This window comes from Pseudopodoces humilis, chromosome 5 (genome assembly GCF_049639895.1).
Source record: "Pseudopodoces humilis isolate 2021_Gansu_Grassland_sample_001 chromosome 5, ASM4963989v1, whole genome shotgun sequence".
Taxonomy (NCBI): domain Eukaryota; kingdom Metazoa; phylum Chordata; class Aves; order Passeriformes; family Paridae; genus Pseudopodoces; species Pseudopodoces humilis.
In genome coordinates this window covers 69,015,561-69,035,153 of record NC_142204.1, presented here as the reverse complement: position 1 = coordinate 69,035,153, position 19,593 = coordinate 69,015,561, and the positions used below count along the sequence as shown (strand labels likewise).

At 40.9% G+C, this 19,593-nt stretch overlaps 2 protein-coding genes across 5 annotated transcripts; one reads left to right on the top strand and one right to left on the bottom strand.

The window, feature by feature from the left end:
- Window positions 1–282: 282 nt before the first annotated feature.
- On the bottom strand, window positions 283–11,235 carry KIN (Kin17 DNA and RNA binding protein). Of its 2 annotated transcripts, none has more exons than XM_014255189.2 (13): window positions 11,047–11,235; window positions 10,401–10,495; window positions 9,502–9,545; window positions 9,292–9,414; window positions 8,222–8,403; window positions 7,276–7,324; window positions 6,901–6,958; window positions 4,773–4,893; window positions 4,212–4,262; window positions 3,770–3,838; window positions 3,153–3,252; window positions 2,778–2,878; window positions 283–1,223 (listed from the first exon to the last, which is right to left on the bottom strand). In XM_014255189.2, exons 1-13 carry the CDS (start codon window positions 11,158–11,160, stop codon window positions 1,161–1,163), a joined length of 1,170 nt encoding a protein of 389 aa, XP_014110664.1. In that variant the 5' UTR covers window positions 11,161–11,235; the 3' UTR covers window positions 283–1,160. The 2 variants fall into 2 exon arrangements, with proteins under 2 accessions (XP_014110664.1, XP_005526126.1); XM_005526069.3 differs by having other exon boundaries at window positions 4,773–4,896; window positions 11,047–11,234.
- Window positions 11,236–11,240: 5 nt separating this feature from the next.
- ATP5F1C (ATP synthase F1 subunit gamma) lies at window positions 11,241–18,630 on the top strand. Of its 3 annotated transcripts, XM_005526066.3 has the most exons (10): window positions 11,241–11,370; window positions 12,536–12,570; window positions 13,502–13,633; window positions 13,976–14,180; window positions 14,654–14,797; window positions 15,172–15,236; window positions 15,854–16,009; window positions 16,979–17,075; window positions 17,891–17,928; window positions 18,491–18,630. In XM_005526066.3, the coding sequence occupies exons 1-9, from the start codon at window positions 11,327–11,329 to the stop codon at window positions 17,895–17,897; spliced, it is 885 nt and encodes a 294-aa protein (XP_005526123.1). In that variant the 5' UTR covers window positions 11,241–11,326; the 3' UTR covers window positions 17,898–17,928; window positions 18,491–18,630. The 3 variants fall into 3 exon arrangements, with proteins under 3 accessions (XP_005526123.1, XP_005526124.1, XP_087911536.1); XM_005526067.3 differs by lacking the exon at window positions 17,891–17,928; XM_088055410.1 differs by lacking the exons at window positions 17,891–17,928; window positions 18,491–18,630 and having other exon boundaries at window positions 16,979–17,079.
- The last annotated feature ends 963 nt before the right edge of the window (window positions 18,631–19,593 follow it).

Here is a 19,593-nt window from a genome sequence, read left to right as displayed (position 1 = left end):
AGACAGCAGCTATTTCATGAAACCTCTGCAGAATTCCAGTTTTCTGCAAGTTTCCCCTGGAAACCACAAAATAACAAGACCTTTTGAAGCAAGGAAAGGGAAAAGGTTCCAGAGACACACAACCTTCAGGTGATGGGTTTTATGGCCCAGGACCACCCACATGTTTTTTTTTATTACCCAAATAATGTGGTGCACCAACCCAGCACTTCACTGTGCTCTTTGGTGGGCTTAAATCAACAGCTGCTTCACGCATTGGAAAGGCTGGTAAGAAACACACTAGCCTAAGAAAGGTCTCTGTTTATTCCTGAAGTGCCTTAGAAATTAAACGTTGTACAAAATGGGACACTTTTAAAAAAATAAAACAAATAATGCTATATCATTTTGCACAAGTAACATTACTCATGTAGCAGAACAACAATGGAGGAAAGGAAAAGGCTTTGGAAAACCAAAAGAGCAACCCCCAGTTCATATCTGCACAAGCTTCAGCTGGCATCCCAAAACATGCCACAAGTAACATCCATGGTGCAGCTCCATAAGGAGTCCATATGAAGATAAATTCCATATCAGTATTATCAGGAGCCCTGATAAACCTGCTGGAGGAGCAATGACTTGCATTCTACTATCACTGATGTGCTGATCAAAAATAAACTGGTGACTGCACTTAATAAATCAGACCATTCTTGCAGGAAACAATCCCTTGCAGCACTGGTATCTTCCTGCTATTCCCTTAATCCCTTACTTTGTTCCTGCACCCTGAAGTCCATTTTGGCTCTGGATTGAGAAGTGTGTTGCTTAAACTCCACTAGTTCCAACACACACTGCCTCCCTGTAGGTAATTCTCCCTTCAGGACCTGCCCACATACTCCACTTTGCAGCTCTCTGCTACATTTTACAAAAGGAAATTGAAGCAAATACTATAAGGTTGATATAAAATTAAATGAAAAATTTCCATAGTATTTCCATAAACATTTTATGTAACAAATTCATAGCTATCTTTAAATAAATCAAGTTTGCTGTTGTTCATGTCTATATACATTATAAATACATATACACACGCACACAATTAAAACCCTGACATGGTAGAGTCTTATGTCTGCCTGAAAGATTTCAGAAAGAAGGTTTTGAGCACCAAAATCTTCTCTGACGCATGATTTAGCACCTCAGGCGAGTTTGGAAACATCTTCATACTGGATATCTTCTACTCTGCGCCCTTTAAGAGGTCCCTGGATAATTACAGGAAAAAAAATAACATCACAACATAAAATTGCTTGTTTCTTGAATTCCCAACAGGGAGTTTATAGTAGGAGAATACAGGAGATTTGTTCAGGACACAATGTTCCTTGATACATAATTTTCAGCCTGACCAGAGAATGTGACAGGGCCTCAACACCGTCCCAGAAATCCTTTCACTTTCACTTTTAGTACCAAAGTTCCTCCTCTCATCAGGGCATCTGCACAGAGTCTTCCCAAATCCTCCAGAACCCAGTCTGGGCTGAGTTTGTGCAGCTCTTTGTCCTGGGTTTCAATGCAAGATGTAACCAAAAGTATGTATTCTATTATCATCTGTTAAAACCAGGTGGGGCAACGTTCTTTATCTCTTCTATGACCCATTCCTCATATCTTAGGGGGATATCTTCTGTTAATGGGCCATTTGGTCTCACTGCATGACTGATAAAATTACATCATCCCATTGTGAGATGCTCCACCCTGAGAGGATCCAAATATTCCTACCTGGATATAATCTGAAATTTAGAACACCACATGCAGCCTTTCTCCACTAGATTCCCAGAGGAAGACAGGACCCATCTACACCACCACTGTACCTTCAGAGGAAAACTACACCCTTCTACGGCATCATTGCTTCAACAGAACCACAACTGTCACTCCAGGAGGACTGCAGCCACCATTTAATCAGACTGCTACTGTCCAACAGGGTGTCAGGTGTTTTTTTGGTCAGGTGACCAACAGAGTCAGTGGGTTTTTTTTTCCTTTTTTTTTTCTTTGTACTACTTCATATTTATTTTAATTTTCCTAGTAAAGAACTGTAATTCCTATTCCCATATCTTTGCTTGAAAGCCTCTTGATTTCAAGATTATAGTAATTCAGGGGGGTGGGGTGGTGGTTTACATTTTTCCATTTCAAGAGAAGTTTCTGCCTTCCTTAACAGAAACCTGTATTTTCAGACCAAGACACCCTTCTTTGAATGGGATCTAACAGTGCTCCCTCTTGCAAGCTGTATTTAAGAAGTTTGACTTTGAGCCAAAGTCAATACCTCTGTGCTTTATCAATCAGTTTAAAGATTTTTTGTTCTGCTCTGCAAAACCAAAGAGCCACACAGACATGTTGGCATGGACTGATTGTTAACCATAACCAAGATAAGAAATGAACATATTAAGCCCCACATTCAGTCTGGAAAAGGCAGGAGAAAATTCACATCCTTGCATGTTCTAATTTTTTTACCTTCCCACAAAACAGTACCACAACAGCTATGTTCCAAATAAACACACAAAGTATTTTCCAAATCTCTTTCAGGCCCAAAACTTACTAAATTTAGCACCCTGGCATCTTTTTGAAGATTCTCTGCAAACAGCCAAGAATTAGCCTGTGATAGGTGAGAATGTGTGGCTGTTGACAGGTGAGGGCTGTCCACAGAACTTTGCACACCACAAATCCCACCTGTAAGGCAGGATTAAGGATAACATGGTTCTTTGTGAAAGTTCTCCATGTACAGATTGAAAGCTCTCTGCAAACAAGAGCTTGCAATGTTTGATACTTACCGAGTCAATGGTTATTGTCACTGAAAACCTCTTCTCATTGATGGATTCCAAAATGCCTTCATTTCCTCTGTACCCACCATTTAATACCATCACTTTCTTGCCTGAAAGAAAAATAGCAAAAGAGTTACACAGCAGAGTTCCAAACTTCTGTAAAATGTTTGTCCCCATCTTTCTTATAAACCCCCTTTAAGTATTTGAAGGTGCTCTAAGGTCCTCACAGCAACTTCCCTTTTCCAGGCTGAACAACCCCAGCTCTCTTAGCTTGTCTTCTCAGGAGAGATTATGGTACTTTCTAGTGGATGAATTATAGTTTAAAAGAACCGAAATGTAAGTTTTGCAGAGGCAGAAGGCAAAAACAGAAGAAAACAGCCATACCTGGTGCTGGTATTACAGTTTCTAGATGTGTCTGATCAAGCTTCAGCTTGTCCCCAGAGTCAATCACCTTCACAACTGCTGTGTATTTGTCAATCACTTCCTGTTGTGAAAGGCAAAGGCCAATCAGAAAAACCAAACATTTTTCTCTAAATTTACATTTCAAAGTTAACAAACTTTGGCATTGTGACACTGCAATTCTGCATTTTCAAAACCAGCAAAATGCAAAGGCTCTAGCCTGGAGATGTTATGTGCAAATGAGATCCTGCAGCTTAAATATCAGTGCAGAACTGACTAGTCTTAGGTTAAAACCCAACTGCACTGCTTTTGGTCACATCCCATTGACTCAGGGATTATTCTCCAAGATGGATGTGCTAATAGGGACAAACTACACAGGACAAAACCATGCTTAAGAAAAGATCACTGAATAAATGACATTAAACCAATTCAGAGGTTCACTGCCTGTCCAGAATAAGTCCCAATACAGGTGAGGTGACATTTCAGTCCTCAATCACGTTGTCTTAAGGCTGAACAACCTGTATAATGAAACAAATTTTCCTAAGTCATCTAATTCCAGAAAAGCCAAACAAATGCCACATGTTCCCCATGGCCCACCTTACCTTAACAACTGCCTTCTTCTTGTGGTACTTCTCCCCAAGCTTTTTTGTTACAATTTTTACAATGATCTCCTGGAAGATTTGAAAGGAGAGAAAAATAAAATGAAGTACCAAAATGTGCAAACAACTCTACAATCTAAATTAATAGTATAGCACAGTCAAGGAAGCAACAATAGTAAAGATGTGGCTTTCTGAAATTTCTGTATATTGTCATATTATTAGCTCAAAGTAGCATCTCTCAAGACTTTTTTGGGTTTCTTTGACAAATACAGTTACACTTGAATTCACAATCCAATGTGACAGCCCACAATAGGTCAAGAGCAGGAAAGGGAAAATAAATGTGAATTTAGTTTGCAATCTGCTTCTGATCTTTATAGTAATCAACAATGGCTAGGAATGCAGAATTGGCTGTATTTGGTACAATATTAATTTTTAAGTCACTTACAGGCTGTAACCAGTAGTCTCTTCGAGACGTTCTTTTCTTCTCCTCTTCAAGCTGAAGAAAAACAACAAATAGTCAGCAATTACTTCCCCCTTCCACTGCAGCTTTCCTATGCCTTTGAACAGCTTTCAACCAATTATCCAGTCCTATCTAATGTGGGGAACAAAAACGATCCCCAAACCCTAAGTAACAGTAAGTCATTATAGTCTTGCCTCATAAAAATTGATTAGATGAATCCAGGAACTCATGATAAAATGGTGATTCGTATTTCTTTTCTTTGGCAAGTGTTTCTAGGTATTTTCTTCTCTTGCAAAATCTGTATTCCTTTACTTCCAACATCTCAACCATCTGGGGACTAGGCAGAGTTGAGCAGCCAGTTTTATGAGGAAATGAAACCAGTTTTATGGGGAAATGAAATTATTTTGCCTGGTAAGATGTGAAAGTTGGACATTGAACACCTTCCATATGAACAGAAGGTCGGAGGTCACTTCAAAGGGATACCCTGGTGAATTGAATTGTCACAGCCACAGGGGCACACAGAAACAGATCCCACATGATTATTACCTCCATGATCTCATCCAGTGCAGATTTCTTCTTTTTCTCTTTGGTTTGACCAGAGCTGTGAGCTCCTTCTTTTCTCTTAACTGCCCCCTCCACCATCTTCAGTGCATTCTGTCCAAGGACACTGCTGGAAAAGTAAATTGGTTCTTTCACAGCAGATCTTACATTTTTTCCCACTAGCAAGATGCATTTGAAGAACTGGCTGTGCAAAAAGGCCTTCTGGTCTGCTGGATTTCAGCTGTGACAGTCCCCTTCCAGACCCTGCACACCTCCTCCTCTAGAAGTGATCTCCTTGGGGTGCAAACTCCACATCCACTGAGGGGCACTGCTGGCATCCAGCAGAATGGACACAGCCCCATGACCAGTTCAACACAGCACAAGAAAATAGCTGATCAAGGACTTGAGTTCAGTGAAGAAGACAAAAGCTGGTCTGCAAATAAGGTTTTCCAATTTGAAAGGACAAATTTTAGAGAAGCCACCTGGACAGAGGAACTCAGACATGGCAGATACCCAGAATTCCTTTCAGACAGAGACACTGAGCCTATCTGGCAATGGGAGAAAACACCCAGAATCTGTAGACAAGAGCTCCACACCCAGCAAATAAATGTCACCTTCACAACCATATTCAAAATAGGCAAACAGCCTAAGAATTGTGGAAAATAAAGAGCAAGCATCACAAAAAATTACATCTCAGGGATGAGGGAACATCTAGGTAAAGTGAGAACTGCTCAGAGGCAGCTTCAGTTCAGCCATTTTTCTAACAGACATTGAACACAGAAAAAAAATAAGGTATTGATTCAACACAAAAAATGAAGGCAGCTGCTCTGAGGTGAACAGTGATGGAATAATTAATATGGCCTTAGGACAAACTGCATGTTCTGCCTGTGGTGAGGATGTTAGGTATACTCCCACAGGTAAGATATCCCACGGGAATGAAGATACAGGAGTTGCAGTGGAAGCAACTTTAAGAGAAAAATTCTGTTTCAGAGAAAGTCTGAATAATCATAGAGTTTGAGAAAAAAATAGCACATTAAATCATAAATCAAATAGCATGTACTTAAACAAACATCCCATGAAGGGCAACATACAATTAAAACATAACAACTGCAGTGTCCCTACTTAAGAGAACTAACATATCTAGCTATGAAGTTGCTACACTGCCATTTCAAAGCTTACAGGTAAGTATTTAGTGCCGTGAAGACATTAGACTACTTGATATATGATTTCACATTTTGCCAAATTTTAGCAAGGACCTGAAGTATTCCTCACTGAAACTATTCAAGTGAGAGTCTCAATTAAGTTTCAGAATCATCTTAAGCACAACTTGATGCTTAGGGATAATTTACAAGTTTTCCTCAAAGCCTGCAATCTGTATCTATTATTGCAAAGAACTGCTTTACTGTCTCATTTTCTGCCTGGCATATATCCCATCAGATACCTTATCTAAGAGCTGAGTGTGATGAGGGGAAAGCTTTCTTTTACCTGCAATACATTTAATTACAATATTGCCTCACATGAGAAGATGCACTGCTCATCAAACAGTTCCACAGACTGCTGTAAGACAGTATTATTTGCATTATTGATCCCTTTTTTTTCCTGCATTGCTTGTGGTTACATGATGACAATTAAATTCCAGAGCTCTAGGAAGAAACCAGAGCTCAGAAACCAGAAATCAGGCAGATTTAGCTGCTTAAACGATGACCAGAGAAAATATTGTCTCCAATCATACAAGGCAATCAAACCTTTTAGGAACCAAAATTAACAAGTCAGGAATATCCATTCATAGAATGCAGCTGGGACTAGATTGCATCACTGCAAGTGCTTTGGCTGGATCCCTTTCCCACCCTCCATGGAGGAATCTGTAACTGCCTATTACTTTATGGGCATCGGCCATGAAGCACAGAGAATTCAAGAAGGCTCCTCACAGCTCACACTTAAGATACACCCACTCATCCATTTTAAATACAAAACAAAACATGAAGTCACCTAGTAGCCCATTCTGAATAACAAGAGAGGATGAGAGATTAGACTCCAAATATTTTGGGAAAGACAAACCTTCCTGTTCATACAAATACCATTGTCACAGAAGTGCTTTGTAACAGTAAGGGTTGGCCTTAAATTCTTTTCTCACCTTGTTTTAGAAGATGCTGCGACTGAAGTACTTGCTCCTTTGTTTAAATTAAATGTAACTAAAAAATAAAGAGACATTACTCTATTTCTATCTTTAAAAATAACTGCATTGAAGGATGTTAACAATTTTTAACATCTGCAAATAGGAAAAATCATAAATTTGAAAATATTTACTAATCTATATTTTGGCTTAGTTTTTACAATAAATCAAACTTTTTAATACAGAACACTCTGCATTTCCATATTCCAGTGCTCTTTATAACTGATCTCAAAGCACTTTATGAAGCACTAAGCAGGCTTCAATGCTGATTTCATCAGAATCACAAAATCAGCTCCAGTAGGTTCTTGAAAATTGCATCCATCAAAATCTGATTACCTTTTTCTTCTTCGTTTTCTCTGTTCAATTCAGTATAGACTGGCATTTCCTGCCAAAAAAAACACAAAGCACATTTGAAGAATCAAAAAGAAAACTAAGTCAAGATATCATTTTTTGGTGATCATTGCTTAGCTCAGTTTTACAGACAGCAGCTGTAATATTCAACCTGGTTTGATTTGTAAAATATTAAAATTGAAAACATCATATCATTACAGGTTTCTGTGCAAAATTCTCCAATTAACAGAAGTGCTACTTAAACTTGCTCAATTCCATTATAAAAGGCAAGTGGTCTTGCTTCAGCAGTTTTCTCTGTCTGAACCAACACGATCTGACTGGTTTCTGGACAAACTCAAAGAAGAAAATTCTGGTATCTTTCCAATTTTTAAGCACCCAAGGCTCAGACCATTTAAATTTCAATTAGTTTTAAATTAAGAAGCAGGTGATTGTTTACAACAGCATTTAAATGTACCCATCAATACCCAGGATCATATGGGAGGTTCCAGCCCCAGGCAATAACATATAAAGGGATCATGAAATGATGCCAAATAAACAGATCCCAAATAACCAAGCCAGCACCACCAAAATAGAACTTTTCACTGTGTGAACTTGGTTATGCCAGATGCCCCTGGTTATTTATCTCAGCCTCCTCAGTGTACAAAGCACTTGTTATCTGCAGCTCTATTAGCTGTGAAATACCATAAATGAAGACATTTAATGCAGGTTAATGGACTGTTTGCTCCCCCTTCCTAAATTCAAAGGTGATTTTTAAATCACTAATCCCTTGAAGAGCCGTAAATATTACTTCCTTAGTACTACTGCTAGCTGGGTACAAGGTAACTGTAAATTAGGAAGCAAAGGAAAGAGCAGTGCAAGGAATGTAGCAGCATCAAATTCCCCAGTTTACTTAACCACAATGAAGGTTCACACACAGTGCAATTTTCCTCACCAGTTCTTTCCCCTCCAAACCTCTTCTAACTTGTTGTTCAATGAATTTAGCCGTTTTTTCTTCATCATCAAGGTCCTGTTTCTTCTTCCTCTCTTGTTCTTGCTGCCTGCGAATGGTCTCTGGGTCCCTGTCGATGTACTGAATGTACCAGCCTTTAGGAGTCTCATCAACCTTGCAAAGACCTAAAAAATCAAGGCAAAACAAAGTAAGATTAATATTAACAATATCAAGATCATTTTTAGTCCATGTTCACTGTAGCACTGCCGATACTTTACAGAGAAAACATGCCCCTTACTGGGCTGCTAAAGCTGGCTTTTAATTTGAATCTGCACCACGTGTTCCTGGCCCTCAGCTACCCAGATCTGTTTGGACACAAGCCAGCGTATGTCACAAAGTGCATGAAGTGCTTTACAACACTTTCCTTATTGAAGAAAACGTTTCCTTCTCACTGTTTTAACAAGGAAGAAGACAGATATCTAACATGTATAATCGATACACACTAAAGAAAATATTGGAGTGCTGTGCTATCATTACTGACTCTGGCTAGCATAACTTTCCAAACACTCTCTAACTGCTGGATGTATCCTGCAGAACAGGGGCACCCAGAGCCAAAGCAAACTTTCTGTCACCACAGTGCCATTTAATCTCTCTTCTTCCCAGTAAACACAGATCTGCAGATCTCCAGCTTTAACCCTTCCACTAGGCCAGGAATGAAAATGACTGCTTGCTTCTTGTCACCTCAGATGTGGAAATGAAGGGATGTCCTAGTTCTTAATTTTTAAATGGCAACTGTTGGAAGTTGATTTAGAGTTCAGCAATACATCCAGTAAATACAGACCAGCAGATGAAACAAGGAAATGCTCACAACTGATGTACTTATACCAGACTTCTGACATTTTTCATAAGAAAACTCCTAAAGGTTAGCACAGAAATACGTTTGGGAATCTTTTCATGTATATACAGGAGGGGAAGAAAGGAAAAGAACTAACATAAATATTTACTGATCAGTTATCAGGAATTCAATTGCCCAACAATATTAAGACTTCCCAACCCTGAGCAGGCACACCCACCTTCTCTCCCCAGCCATTTTGTAAAATCAGTCAGTGTTTCCCATTGTGTGGCATTCATGTGGATGTGCTCTCGATGGCTGATGTATTCATTGTACACAATATTATTGTGAACTCTCTTCGTTCCTAAAATACAGATTATGATTATGATTATTATTATTACTGAACCAACAAAAGACACTAAAACAAGCAAACAAACAGCAAAATACTTACCAAATCGCCTCCTGAGCAATTCAAGGAAATCATTTCGGAATTCCCTTAGGGAATAAAAAAAAAAGTATTTTTAGTAAAACTTTAACCACTAGGAAGCAATTTTCTCTTGTCATTAACAATTAAACATCTGCAGTATAAACCTGATGATTATTCTTCTGAGCTGAGTATGATGCTATTCCGACACATTTCCCTTTTTCACTAGGGCAGGACTATATACAGGATGAAACACAATATGATACATGCACACACCTTAAATCTCCAAGAGAGTAACGGCCTCTCAAAGGGATAAAATGGAGCAAAGGAATCTCAACACTTCCCACTAATTACTGGTGTTATGTTACCAGGTGTCTTCCCAGACTGACTGACACAGAGCATAGGGCAGGACAAAGGGCAGAGGGGTGGATGGGGCAGATGGATCACTCATCTCCCTGCTAATTTCAGGGCTGCAGAATAAAGCCTCACTTCAGACTCCTGCTGAAGACAGCTCCAGTCATCCCAGCTCTCATGTAGGTCAGCTGGACAAAGGCCTGGGAGAAGCTGGGAGATGTCAGTCCCTCCCTGACTTGTTCTCTCTCTGTTATGGCTGCTCTTTTAGCTCGTGTGTGTGGGGCAGTCACTCAGCAGGGACAGAAAGGTGATGTATTGTAACACAGAGCAACTTCAAACAGGTTTAAAACATGAGATAAAATTGTCAAATTTGGATAAAATCATTGCTTCCTGAAATATCTTACCTAAAGTTTAAAGGTGGCATTGCCTAAACTTTCAATTACAAAAAGAGCCAACATTAACATGTATCACAATAAAATGTTTTCAATGGGACATTATTGGGCCTTAGGGGTGTGGCTGTGCATACCTGACACAGGGATGAAGATCTGGGTAAGAACATACAGAAAACTTACTCAGAGAAGTAATCCATGAATTGCTGAGGATTTTCAGAAGCCAGCAGCAACTGCCTCTGGTGGGACTCAGACATGCAGTGACACTTGAAGCCATTCTATAAAGCAAAAATAAATACTTTGCTTGTCTTTGTCTCAATCTGCAACACTCATAGATTACGAGAGTATTAAAATCCTACAGATAAAATCCAGTGATCGCAGTTCCCACAATGGTCCCTTCAACAGCACTGGGGACACTTACGAGGGAGACTGACAGGACAAGGGACATTGGCTTTAAACTGACAGAGGCAGGGTTAGATATAGGAAGATAAAATAGGAAGAAATTATTCCCTGTGAGGGTGGTGAGGCCCTGGCACAGGTTGCCCAGAGAAACTGGAAGTGTTCAAGGACAAGCTCGACGTGCCTTGGAGCAACCCGGGATGGGGGGAAGGTGTCCCTGCACTTGGCAGAGGGGTTGGAAGTGGGTGATCTTTAAGCTCCTCCCAACCCAAACCATCCTGTGATTCCATGAGCTCGGAGCTGTCACAAGAGCTAACCCCAAGCAAGGGGACCTGCCCCCAGGAGAACCGGGATGGGGGGTCCTTAGCCGGAGATCCGAGCCACCCGAAGGACAGGGACCCCCCCCCCCCCCCAGCGCGCCGCCAGTTACCTCATCGCGGCACTGCTTCTGGCACATCTGGCAATACCAACGCAGCTTCTGCAGCCCCTTGGACTTGATGCGGTTGGCGATCGCCTTGGGGCTGAGGAAATCCGACTTCCCCATGACGCCGGTCCCGTCCCGATCCCAATACCGCTCCCGAGCCGGTGCCGCTCCGGATCCCGCCCCCTCCGGAAATGGCGGCGGCGCCCTGGAAGCGGATCCCGGCGGGGCGGCGCAGGCGCGCTGCGGGCGCGCTGACCTTCAGCGGGGCTGTGGTGGAGGCGCCGCCATGTTCGCCCGGGGCGCCGCGGTCGCGCTGGTCCAGCCGCAATGGTATCGGCACGGGCTGGGACGGGCGCTGTGGGGACGGGGGGGCGCGTCCCGATGGCCGGGGCGGCTCTGCGGGGTGTGGGGGGATGGCTTCGTTCGGCCGTGCTGCGCCGGGGGGCGGCGGGGTCGCAGCCCCGGGCGGCCCGTGAGGGGCTGCGGGCTCTGAGGGGTGGCGGCGGAACGGGCACCGGGCGATGAGGGCAGCGGGGGTCCCGCAGGGATGGAGGGTCTGTCCTCGGTGGGTGGGAGCGCTCGGCCGGGATGGGTGAATGGGACAGGCAAGGGTTAAAGGACAGGTTTGTACATAGCAGGAGACCCTGCTCTGGCCAGGAAATGGTACGGCCTCCTCAGCTTCGTTTTAATAGTCTTTAGAACCTAATTGCATTGCATGAAGCTTTGTTTAAAATTATTGTTTTTATTTCTAATTTGCCCTTCCAATGTCCTCGTTTACTCCTTGCCATTACCCAAGGCGGTGGATATTGCATTAAGCTTTTCTCTGTACTCGGCACTGCTGAGGCGCCGCCTCGAGTCTGGGGCAGCTGCGGGGCCCCTCAGTTCAGGAGGGACATTGAGGTGCTGGAGCGAGTCCGGAGAAGGGCAGTGGAGCTGGGCAGGGATCTGCAGCCCAAGTCCTCTGAAGAACGACCGAGGGAGCTGGGGTAGCTCAGCCTGGAGAAAAGGAGACTCGGGGTGGCTTTACCACTGCACAACTCCCTGACAGGAGAGTGCAGTCAGGTGGGAGTTGGCCTCTTCTGCCAGGAGCCAGCGGCAGGACACGAGGCCATAGGTTTAGGTTGTACATTAGGAGCAATTTCCTCACAGAAAGCGTGATTAGGCATTGGAACGGGCTGCCCGGGGAGGTGGTGGAGTCATCGTCCCTGAAGGTGTCTAAAGAAAGATTGGATGTGGCACTCAGTGCTGTGGTTTAGTTGATAAGGTGGTGTTTGGTCATAGGGTGGACTTGATGATCTCAGAGGTCTTAGATGAGGGAAGGATGAAGTTGTGCCTACAGGCCATGGGTCAGCGTGGCTTGTCTCTGCCAGAGATGTTTTTTAAGAAACAGCAAATCTTTGAATTTTCATCACTCTGAAAGGGATTTGCCCTTGGCAGGTGTTGGTTTGCTGGAGAGACAGTGAATTATCCTAATTTCTCCTGCATTCCTTTTCAGGGGCCAAGTCAGGAATATGGCAACGCTAAAAGACAGTAAGTAAAGGTTTTGTCTGATCTTGAGAGATGAAAAATGTTGCAGGGAAACCATATGTTAAAATATAATTCTGTTTAGCAATTGCTATGTTGGGTAAAATTATTCTGATACATAGTAATGCTATATAGGCCTGCAGTGCTAATTACATTAAACAAATGTCCTTCAGAAAAGGATTTGCTTGAAGTGGTTTTGGCAGTAATTCGGGTGTCTTTTTATAGTTATGCTCAAATATATTTTTAAAATAATTTTTATTCATATGTTCTAAACCAGATTTCTACTCACATCTCATAATTAACTTAGTTTCTCTTATGTTTATTTCCTTGTGCTTTTATGCAGCATTTGGGGGAAAAAGGATTGACTGAATGGTTTTAGTGGGATAATGCTTCCTTAAGCCATTCCTCATAGCTCTTATATAGGGATATTGCCTAGGAACTGTACTTGTCTATGGTTTTCGGTTTATGTTTTGATTTATTTTTCCATTAGTGTTTTTATAAATGTCATTTTACCACAGTTTAAACAGAGGAGGAATTTTTTTCTGTCTTCACACTACGGGGATGTTTTTGTTTGTTTGTTTCCTCTGTCATCTGTGAAAGATGACATTATACCTCAGTTGTCAAATTTGCAGAAACAGGTAGAAGTGAAAGCAAAGAGAATAGTAAATAGACTTCATGTTAGGATATATATTAAATGACTGTAGTGTCTGAAGGAAATAATATCTCTGTTGTAAAGATGAATTTGTGTTAGCCACGTTCTTACTCTTATTGTAAATACTGAGACCTTTTATGAGGTTTATTTGTGTGCTGTTTGTTTATTTATTTCTTCTTCTTTGAAAAACATGGCAAAATATTTTTGTATGGCTCTTACTGGCATTTTGTTGTTTGAGTCATTATGCCCAGTACAGTCCATGACCTTCAACTCTTAACCTTGCAGTCACCAGGCGTTTGAAGTCCATCAAGAACATCCAGAAGATCACCAAGTCCATGAAGATGGTTTCTGCAGCCAAATATGCAAGAGCTGAGAGGGAGCTGAAGCCTGCGAGAGTCTATGGAACAGGAGCTCTGTGTGAGAGAAAGTTCTTGCACTTAGTCATGGGGGAGCAGAAGAGGAGGTTTTCATAGTGGTGTTAATATGCCAAGGCTTTTTAACCTTTCAGTAGTCTGTTTCCAAAAGAATTTCCGTAGTGAACTTCTCTGAGTGACATCTGATCAGAGTTGTGAATTGTTTCTTGCTCACATCTGGTCTGACCATGTGCAAACTTGAAACAATTGCAAAGGAGATAAAATAAATCTGGCTGACATTTGGAGCCCCTTTGGAATTGGTTTTCCTTAGAATAATTCAGAGCACTTTTTATGACTTACTTTCTTTTTTTGGCACCCTTGAAAAATGTAATTTTTTTTTTTTCAGCTCTTTATGAGAAAGCAGAAATAAAGGCACCTGAGGACAAGAAGAAGCATCTCCTTATTGGTGTGTCCTCTGACCGAGGCTTGTGTGGTGCTATCCATACATCCATTGCTAAAACCTTGAAGAACGAAATTACCAACCTCTCAAATGCAGGGAAAGAGGTTATGGTAGTTGGAGTAGGTGACAAGATCAGAGGCCTGCTTCAAAGGTAAAAAGGATGAGGCCCAAAACTCACACTGCAAAAGAGTTTAGTTTGGAGTTTTGTTTGTTTTCTGTGGTAGAAATTTCAAGGCTGTTTAGAAGATTGTTTGACAATCTTCTATTGATTGTCTATTGATTCCTTCATTGACAGGAAATTGCATTTAAGTGCTAAGTTCAAGTTCCTGTAAAAAAAAAAAATCTGCAAATATTCTAGAAGTGGTTTTGGTAATCTCATTATTTGGGAAACTGCTGCACAGCACTGTTATTTTCTTGAAATAAAAGTCTGAAAGCTGGCAACTGGTGCTGTTACATGTGTGTGTATTGTGAAGCTATCATAATTTAACTAAAGGCAATTCAATAAAATGTTTAGTTCTGAACACTCTGAAGTTACAGTCAGTTACTTCTAGTAAGTCAGTCTTGCTGCCTCGTTGTACTTTAGCACATCCACTTGGCTCTAACACAAGTTTGTTTTTTCTGCAGAACACACAGCAACTATTTCCTGCTGACATTCAAAGAAGTGGGACGGAGACCTCCAAGCTTTGGAGATGCTTCAGTCATTGCTTTAGAGCTGTTAAACTCTGGGTTTGAATTCGATGAAGGCTCTGTCATCTACAATCGGTTCAGGTAAGGCTGAACTGAAACTTCACTGGAAAAATACTTGGCAGAATGCTTCAAAGAGCATATTGCCCTGATAAAGTTATATGAGAACTGGCTGTGATTTGGCATGTTCACTTCTTGATTTTATTGTGTTTGAAGGACTGGGCTGTTTTTTCTAGTAGCTGTGGTTGGAATTCTCTTTTGACTTGTGTATATATATAGTGAATGCTGTTATATTTACAATCAGGACATCATTATTTTTAGGTGATATCCAAGATCTTTTCATCAGGATTATCACAAAACTTTGTGGCAGGGGAAATCCAGAAGTTGTCTATGGTAATTTGAACCATTCAGTTTAGAGTTAGTTGAACTGAACAGTCTGTTTTGCTCTTTTTCTACAGGTCTGTCATCTCTTACAAGACCGATGAGAAACCAATCTTCTCCTTTGAAACTGTGGCTAGTTCTGGTAAGTAGGGAGCTAGAAACCCATCAGTTACATGCAGTGATAAATCACAAGAAAAGTACTCTGAAATAGGGAATATGGTATTAAAACATATTATTATGGCACTTGTATCATAAATTTAATAGATGGTTTTATCTTGGCCAAGATCAGTCCAAGACTGGCTTACAAAGGTACTGTGGGACAAGGAGGTTAAAAGGAAAGGTGATACAATTCTGGTTTGAGATTCTGTCTCAAGCAAGAATTGTGTGTACGTCAGCTCTGTCAGTTCCAAAATTTTCGGCACTGAACAGCCTGAGTAGTGAGTGACTTCACTGCTCACTAAAAATACCCCAGAATGTTTCTGCAGCATTGTTTGGAAAGGTTAATCATAATGTGGCAATAATGTATTTTGCTTTGTTCTGACTTTTCTAGTATTAAATTGAATTAAAACACATAAAATAGTGAACAGAATTATAACTAGCATAGAGATTCTGAAGGTGCACATAGTATGTGCAGGAAGTCCCTCTGTGCTGCCTTAGGTATTGAAACAGCCCAGCCAAGTAATCTTCTCCATGTCACTGTGTTTTCCTGGAAGTAATAAATCTTGGATGTCTCTAAGCCTGCTCTTCCGTGTTTTGCAGAGAGCCTAAGTATCTATGATGATATTGATGCTGATGTGCTGAGAAATTACCAGGAGTTCACACTAGCAAACATTCTGTACTACTCCCTGAAAGAATCCACCACCAGTGAGCAGAGTGCCAGAATGACTGCCATGGACAATGCCAGCAAGAATGCTTGTAAGCTACTCCCTGGGTTTTCCAGGACTTCAGTTGTTCAGCAGGAAAGTGCTGACCTCCCTTTGTGTAATTCTTGGCTTCAGAAGTCATCTATTTCTTATCTTAATTCCACTTTGAGTCGTTTTTTTGAGCCAGTTCAACTGAGATTATGTTTCAAACATGAACTGTATTTAGTCCCTAGGACGAGGGATTGCTGTCAAGAAACAAGCCTCGGACTGGAACTGAAATAACAGATTATTTAAAAGACATATGAAATACTAAACTAATCTTGTAATGGCTAAATATTTTCTATGCTCCTCTCATGTGGCTGCTCTGAGGATTTCCTGAATTTTTATAAATCTGTACCAATCCATGCAGCAAATATAATTAGTGCAGCACTATTTAAACATGGGAAAGCTTAAACAATAGTTAAATACTACCTGTCATGGAGCAAGTAGAGAATATATGAGTATTCCTTGGCAGGATACTGGTGATTGTGTGAAGCTGATGTGATGTACAGTTGGGCTGCCTGGAATGGTAGGCATGGCTCTGATGACCAGCTTGAGAGAAAGAGGTGATAATTTCTGTGTTTCAAATTAATTGAAAAAAAAAAAAACCCAGAAAAATCCGTCTCTTTTTGCCACAACTTGAAGAAAATAATAATGTAGTTAATTGACAGTGAAATCTGATTTCAAAGCAAATGATGTGTGCTTGTGTTATGTTACAATAAGCTATGTCATACCTGTTTACAAGTCTGCCAGCTGTTCTGCAGATGTTTAACTGACAAGCTGAATTCTCAGGTTTCTAGATTGGTTCCTGTTAATATTACCTCTAGGGAAAAAATGTCTGGTGCGCCAAGCCTCTTGATATTTGCAGTGGTATTGTTGGATATTTGCAGATACTTACTTGGATATTCTGCCCATACACCTTCTCTTTATCTGCATTTATTCACTCATTTTGTGCTAAAACTCCAATCTTGCCTGTTTCCAGCCGAGATGATTGACAAGCTGACCTTGACGTTCAACCGCACCCGTCAAGCCGTCATCACCAAGGAGCTTATTGAGATCATCTCTGGTGCTGCTGCTCTGTGAGTATTTGTAGGAACATGCAGTCAGAGCTGTTGCAGTCATGTGCTGTTTTTTTGGGGCAAGGTTTGGGATTGTAGGCCCTAAAACCAGAGAGGAGGCAGTCCCTGGCATGGCTCGCTCCCAAGCTTTTCAGCTTGTGCAGTTCTACTAACCAGAGCAAAGTTTGGCAGTTTTTTCTGAGCAGATACAGTTTAAAAGCTGGTAAAATAGATCTTCAGCCTCACCACGCATCCTTGCCTGGAGAGGCGAGGGTTTTCCTCCTTCCTGGCCTTTGGTGGATTTCCCCCCTTGTCCCTTTTACCTGGATGTTTCCTACCTTGCTCTATCAAGTAGCCCAGTAGTGTTGAGTCGGGGAGAGCAAATGTCATGACTGAAATGCTTTTAGATAAATCATGTGTTCAGAAGCTGAGAGTTTGGGGGTGGACTTGCAAGGAGGGTATTTCCAGAATCTGTTGTTACAGAATATGTATTTTACTTGAAATTCAGTATTTTGCTTGTTTGCCTGAGCCTGAGGTTTTGTGCAGGTGTGTGCTGCAGGTTACAAATGTGTGGGCTTAGACCACAATTTGTAACTGCATGTAGCTCATGTGTATTACTGTAACAGTTAAAAATTTGTGCTCTGTATAGAAATACATGTGTTCATATCCTGTGTATTTACAGAATGCCTGGAATATGTACTTTATATTATTTTGGTGCTGTATTGTGCTCCTCACAATACATTTGTGATCATAAACCCATTCAGAGTTTTGCCTGAATTTGCATGAGTTGCTTCCTAACCTGCTTGTTTTGTTTTTTCTCATAATACCATAACCAGGGATTAATCAGGAAAAGCGGTTCAGCCAAATCCAAGAGGTAAAGTTATGTCATAGAAACTGGATTGTGTTTTAAAATGAATTAACACAGAAAATATAAAGTCAGATGAGGAAGTCAAAATTGAGTGGTCTTGGTCAGACAGAAATTTTTCTTCTTAAAGAGCTGTTAAATTGGACATTTCTATTTTGAATCTGTCTAGAGAAAGAATTCTTAATTTTCAGTAATTTTAAGGAAAGTATGTTCATGGGAGCATAGTCCTATGTGAGTTATAATTTTCTGTGGGTTTTTTTTTCTCTGTTACTGGATTAATTCACAATTATTGTTTGAATTTTTGCATAGTGGCCTGACTGAATACAATTACTTAAAAATGTCTGTATGTAAGACATACCTAAAGAGGTTTCTGTATTAACATGAACATATTCAAAATCTAAAATGTAAGGAAAATTTTGAAATTTAAAATGTAAGAAAAAAATAGAATTGATTAATAGTTTGGGGGAGGGTAAGGAATATTAATGAAGTGTTCAAATTAGGGAAGATAACAGTTTAAAAGAAATACATAAATAGATGAGAGGGTTTTAATTTGTTTCAATTTTCCTTACAGGTGAAGAGGAGCTCTTCCGAGTATATGTGGTTTAGCCTGCCTGTGTCTGTGTTAACAAGACTGCTCTGTTATCTTGTGAAGAAGTGGAAAAGCCCCAGAAATCTGTAAATTCTTACAATAAACCACCTCCATGAAACAGATCCTTTTGGTTGTCTGTGGAGCAAATTCTCTTGGAGTCTGAATGTCTGGATTGGGCTTGGGTGTGCTTTGAAACTTTATTTTTTAAAAGTCTGTGTGCTACATTTTTAATTTTTTTTTCCATATGAAACATGTAAGTGAATGCTTCTTTTGAAGAGTGGAAGAGATTTTTTTGCTTCACCTGGTCTTTGAAAGTGACCCACTTTGACAGATACTGTGGGCTGCAGGAGACTGGAATAACCTCTGCATCACACAGCTAGAATATCTACCCAGCAATTGAGAGATGGGGACATCCGAGTCGAGATCAGAAGCCAATTTTATTGAGTATACAAGGCATTTATATAGGGTTTTACTTGTATGGCACTTACAGAAGGTTTGGTAACAATTTCCACTGCTTACACATTCTTCATGACATCACCTGGTAACATTATCACAAAGTTTCACAACTTGTTTCTTGATCACTTACTGCCCAGGGACCTGTGTCTCTCCCGCAGTTTTTGCTCGATCGGGCCTAAGCTATTAGGCTCCTTTATCAGCTCTGTTGTACTCTCTGTTTTATTCCCCATAAACACTGATCTCTCTTATTTGAATTTTGTATTGCTACTGTTAACAGCTTTTGAATTTTTAAAATTAACTGATGTGATTAGGTGAGTCACTACAGAGCTTATTTAGAATGCAGTTTATAGCATGGTCAATGTGTGTATAGAAATGTAAATGTCAGAGGGTTGGGGCAGCTCTTCTGTGGACACACCCTGAGTTTTCTTCAGCCTGGAGAATAGAAGGTTTGAGGGAGACCTTTCAGCATCTGAAGAGGCTCCAGGGGAGCAGGAAAGGGACTTTGGGTAAGGGCATGGAACAACAGGACAAGGGACTGTGGCTTTAAAGTGATGGAGGTCAGGGATAGTTTGGATATTGGGGAGAGATTCTTTCCTGTGAAGGGGCTGAGGCCCTGGCACAAGTTGTCC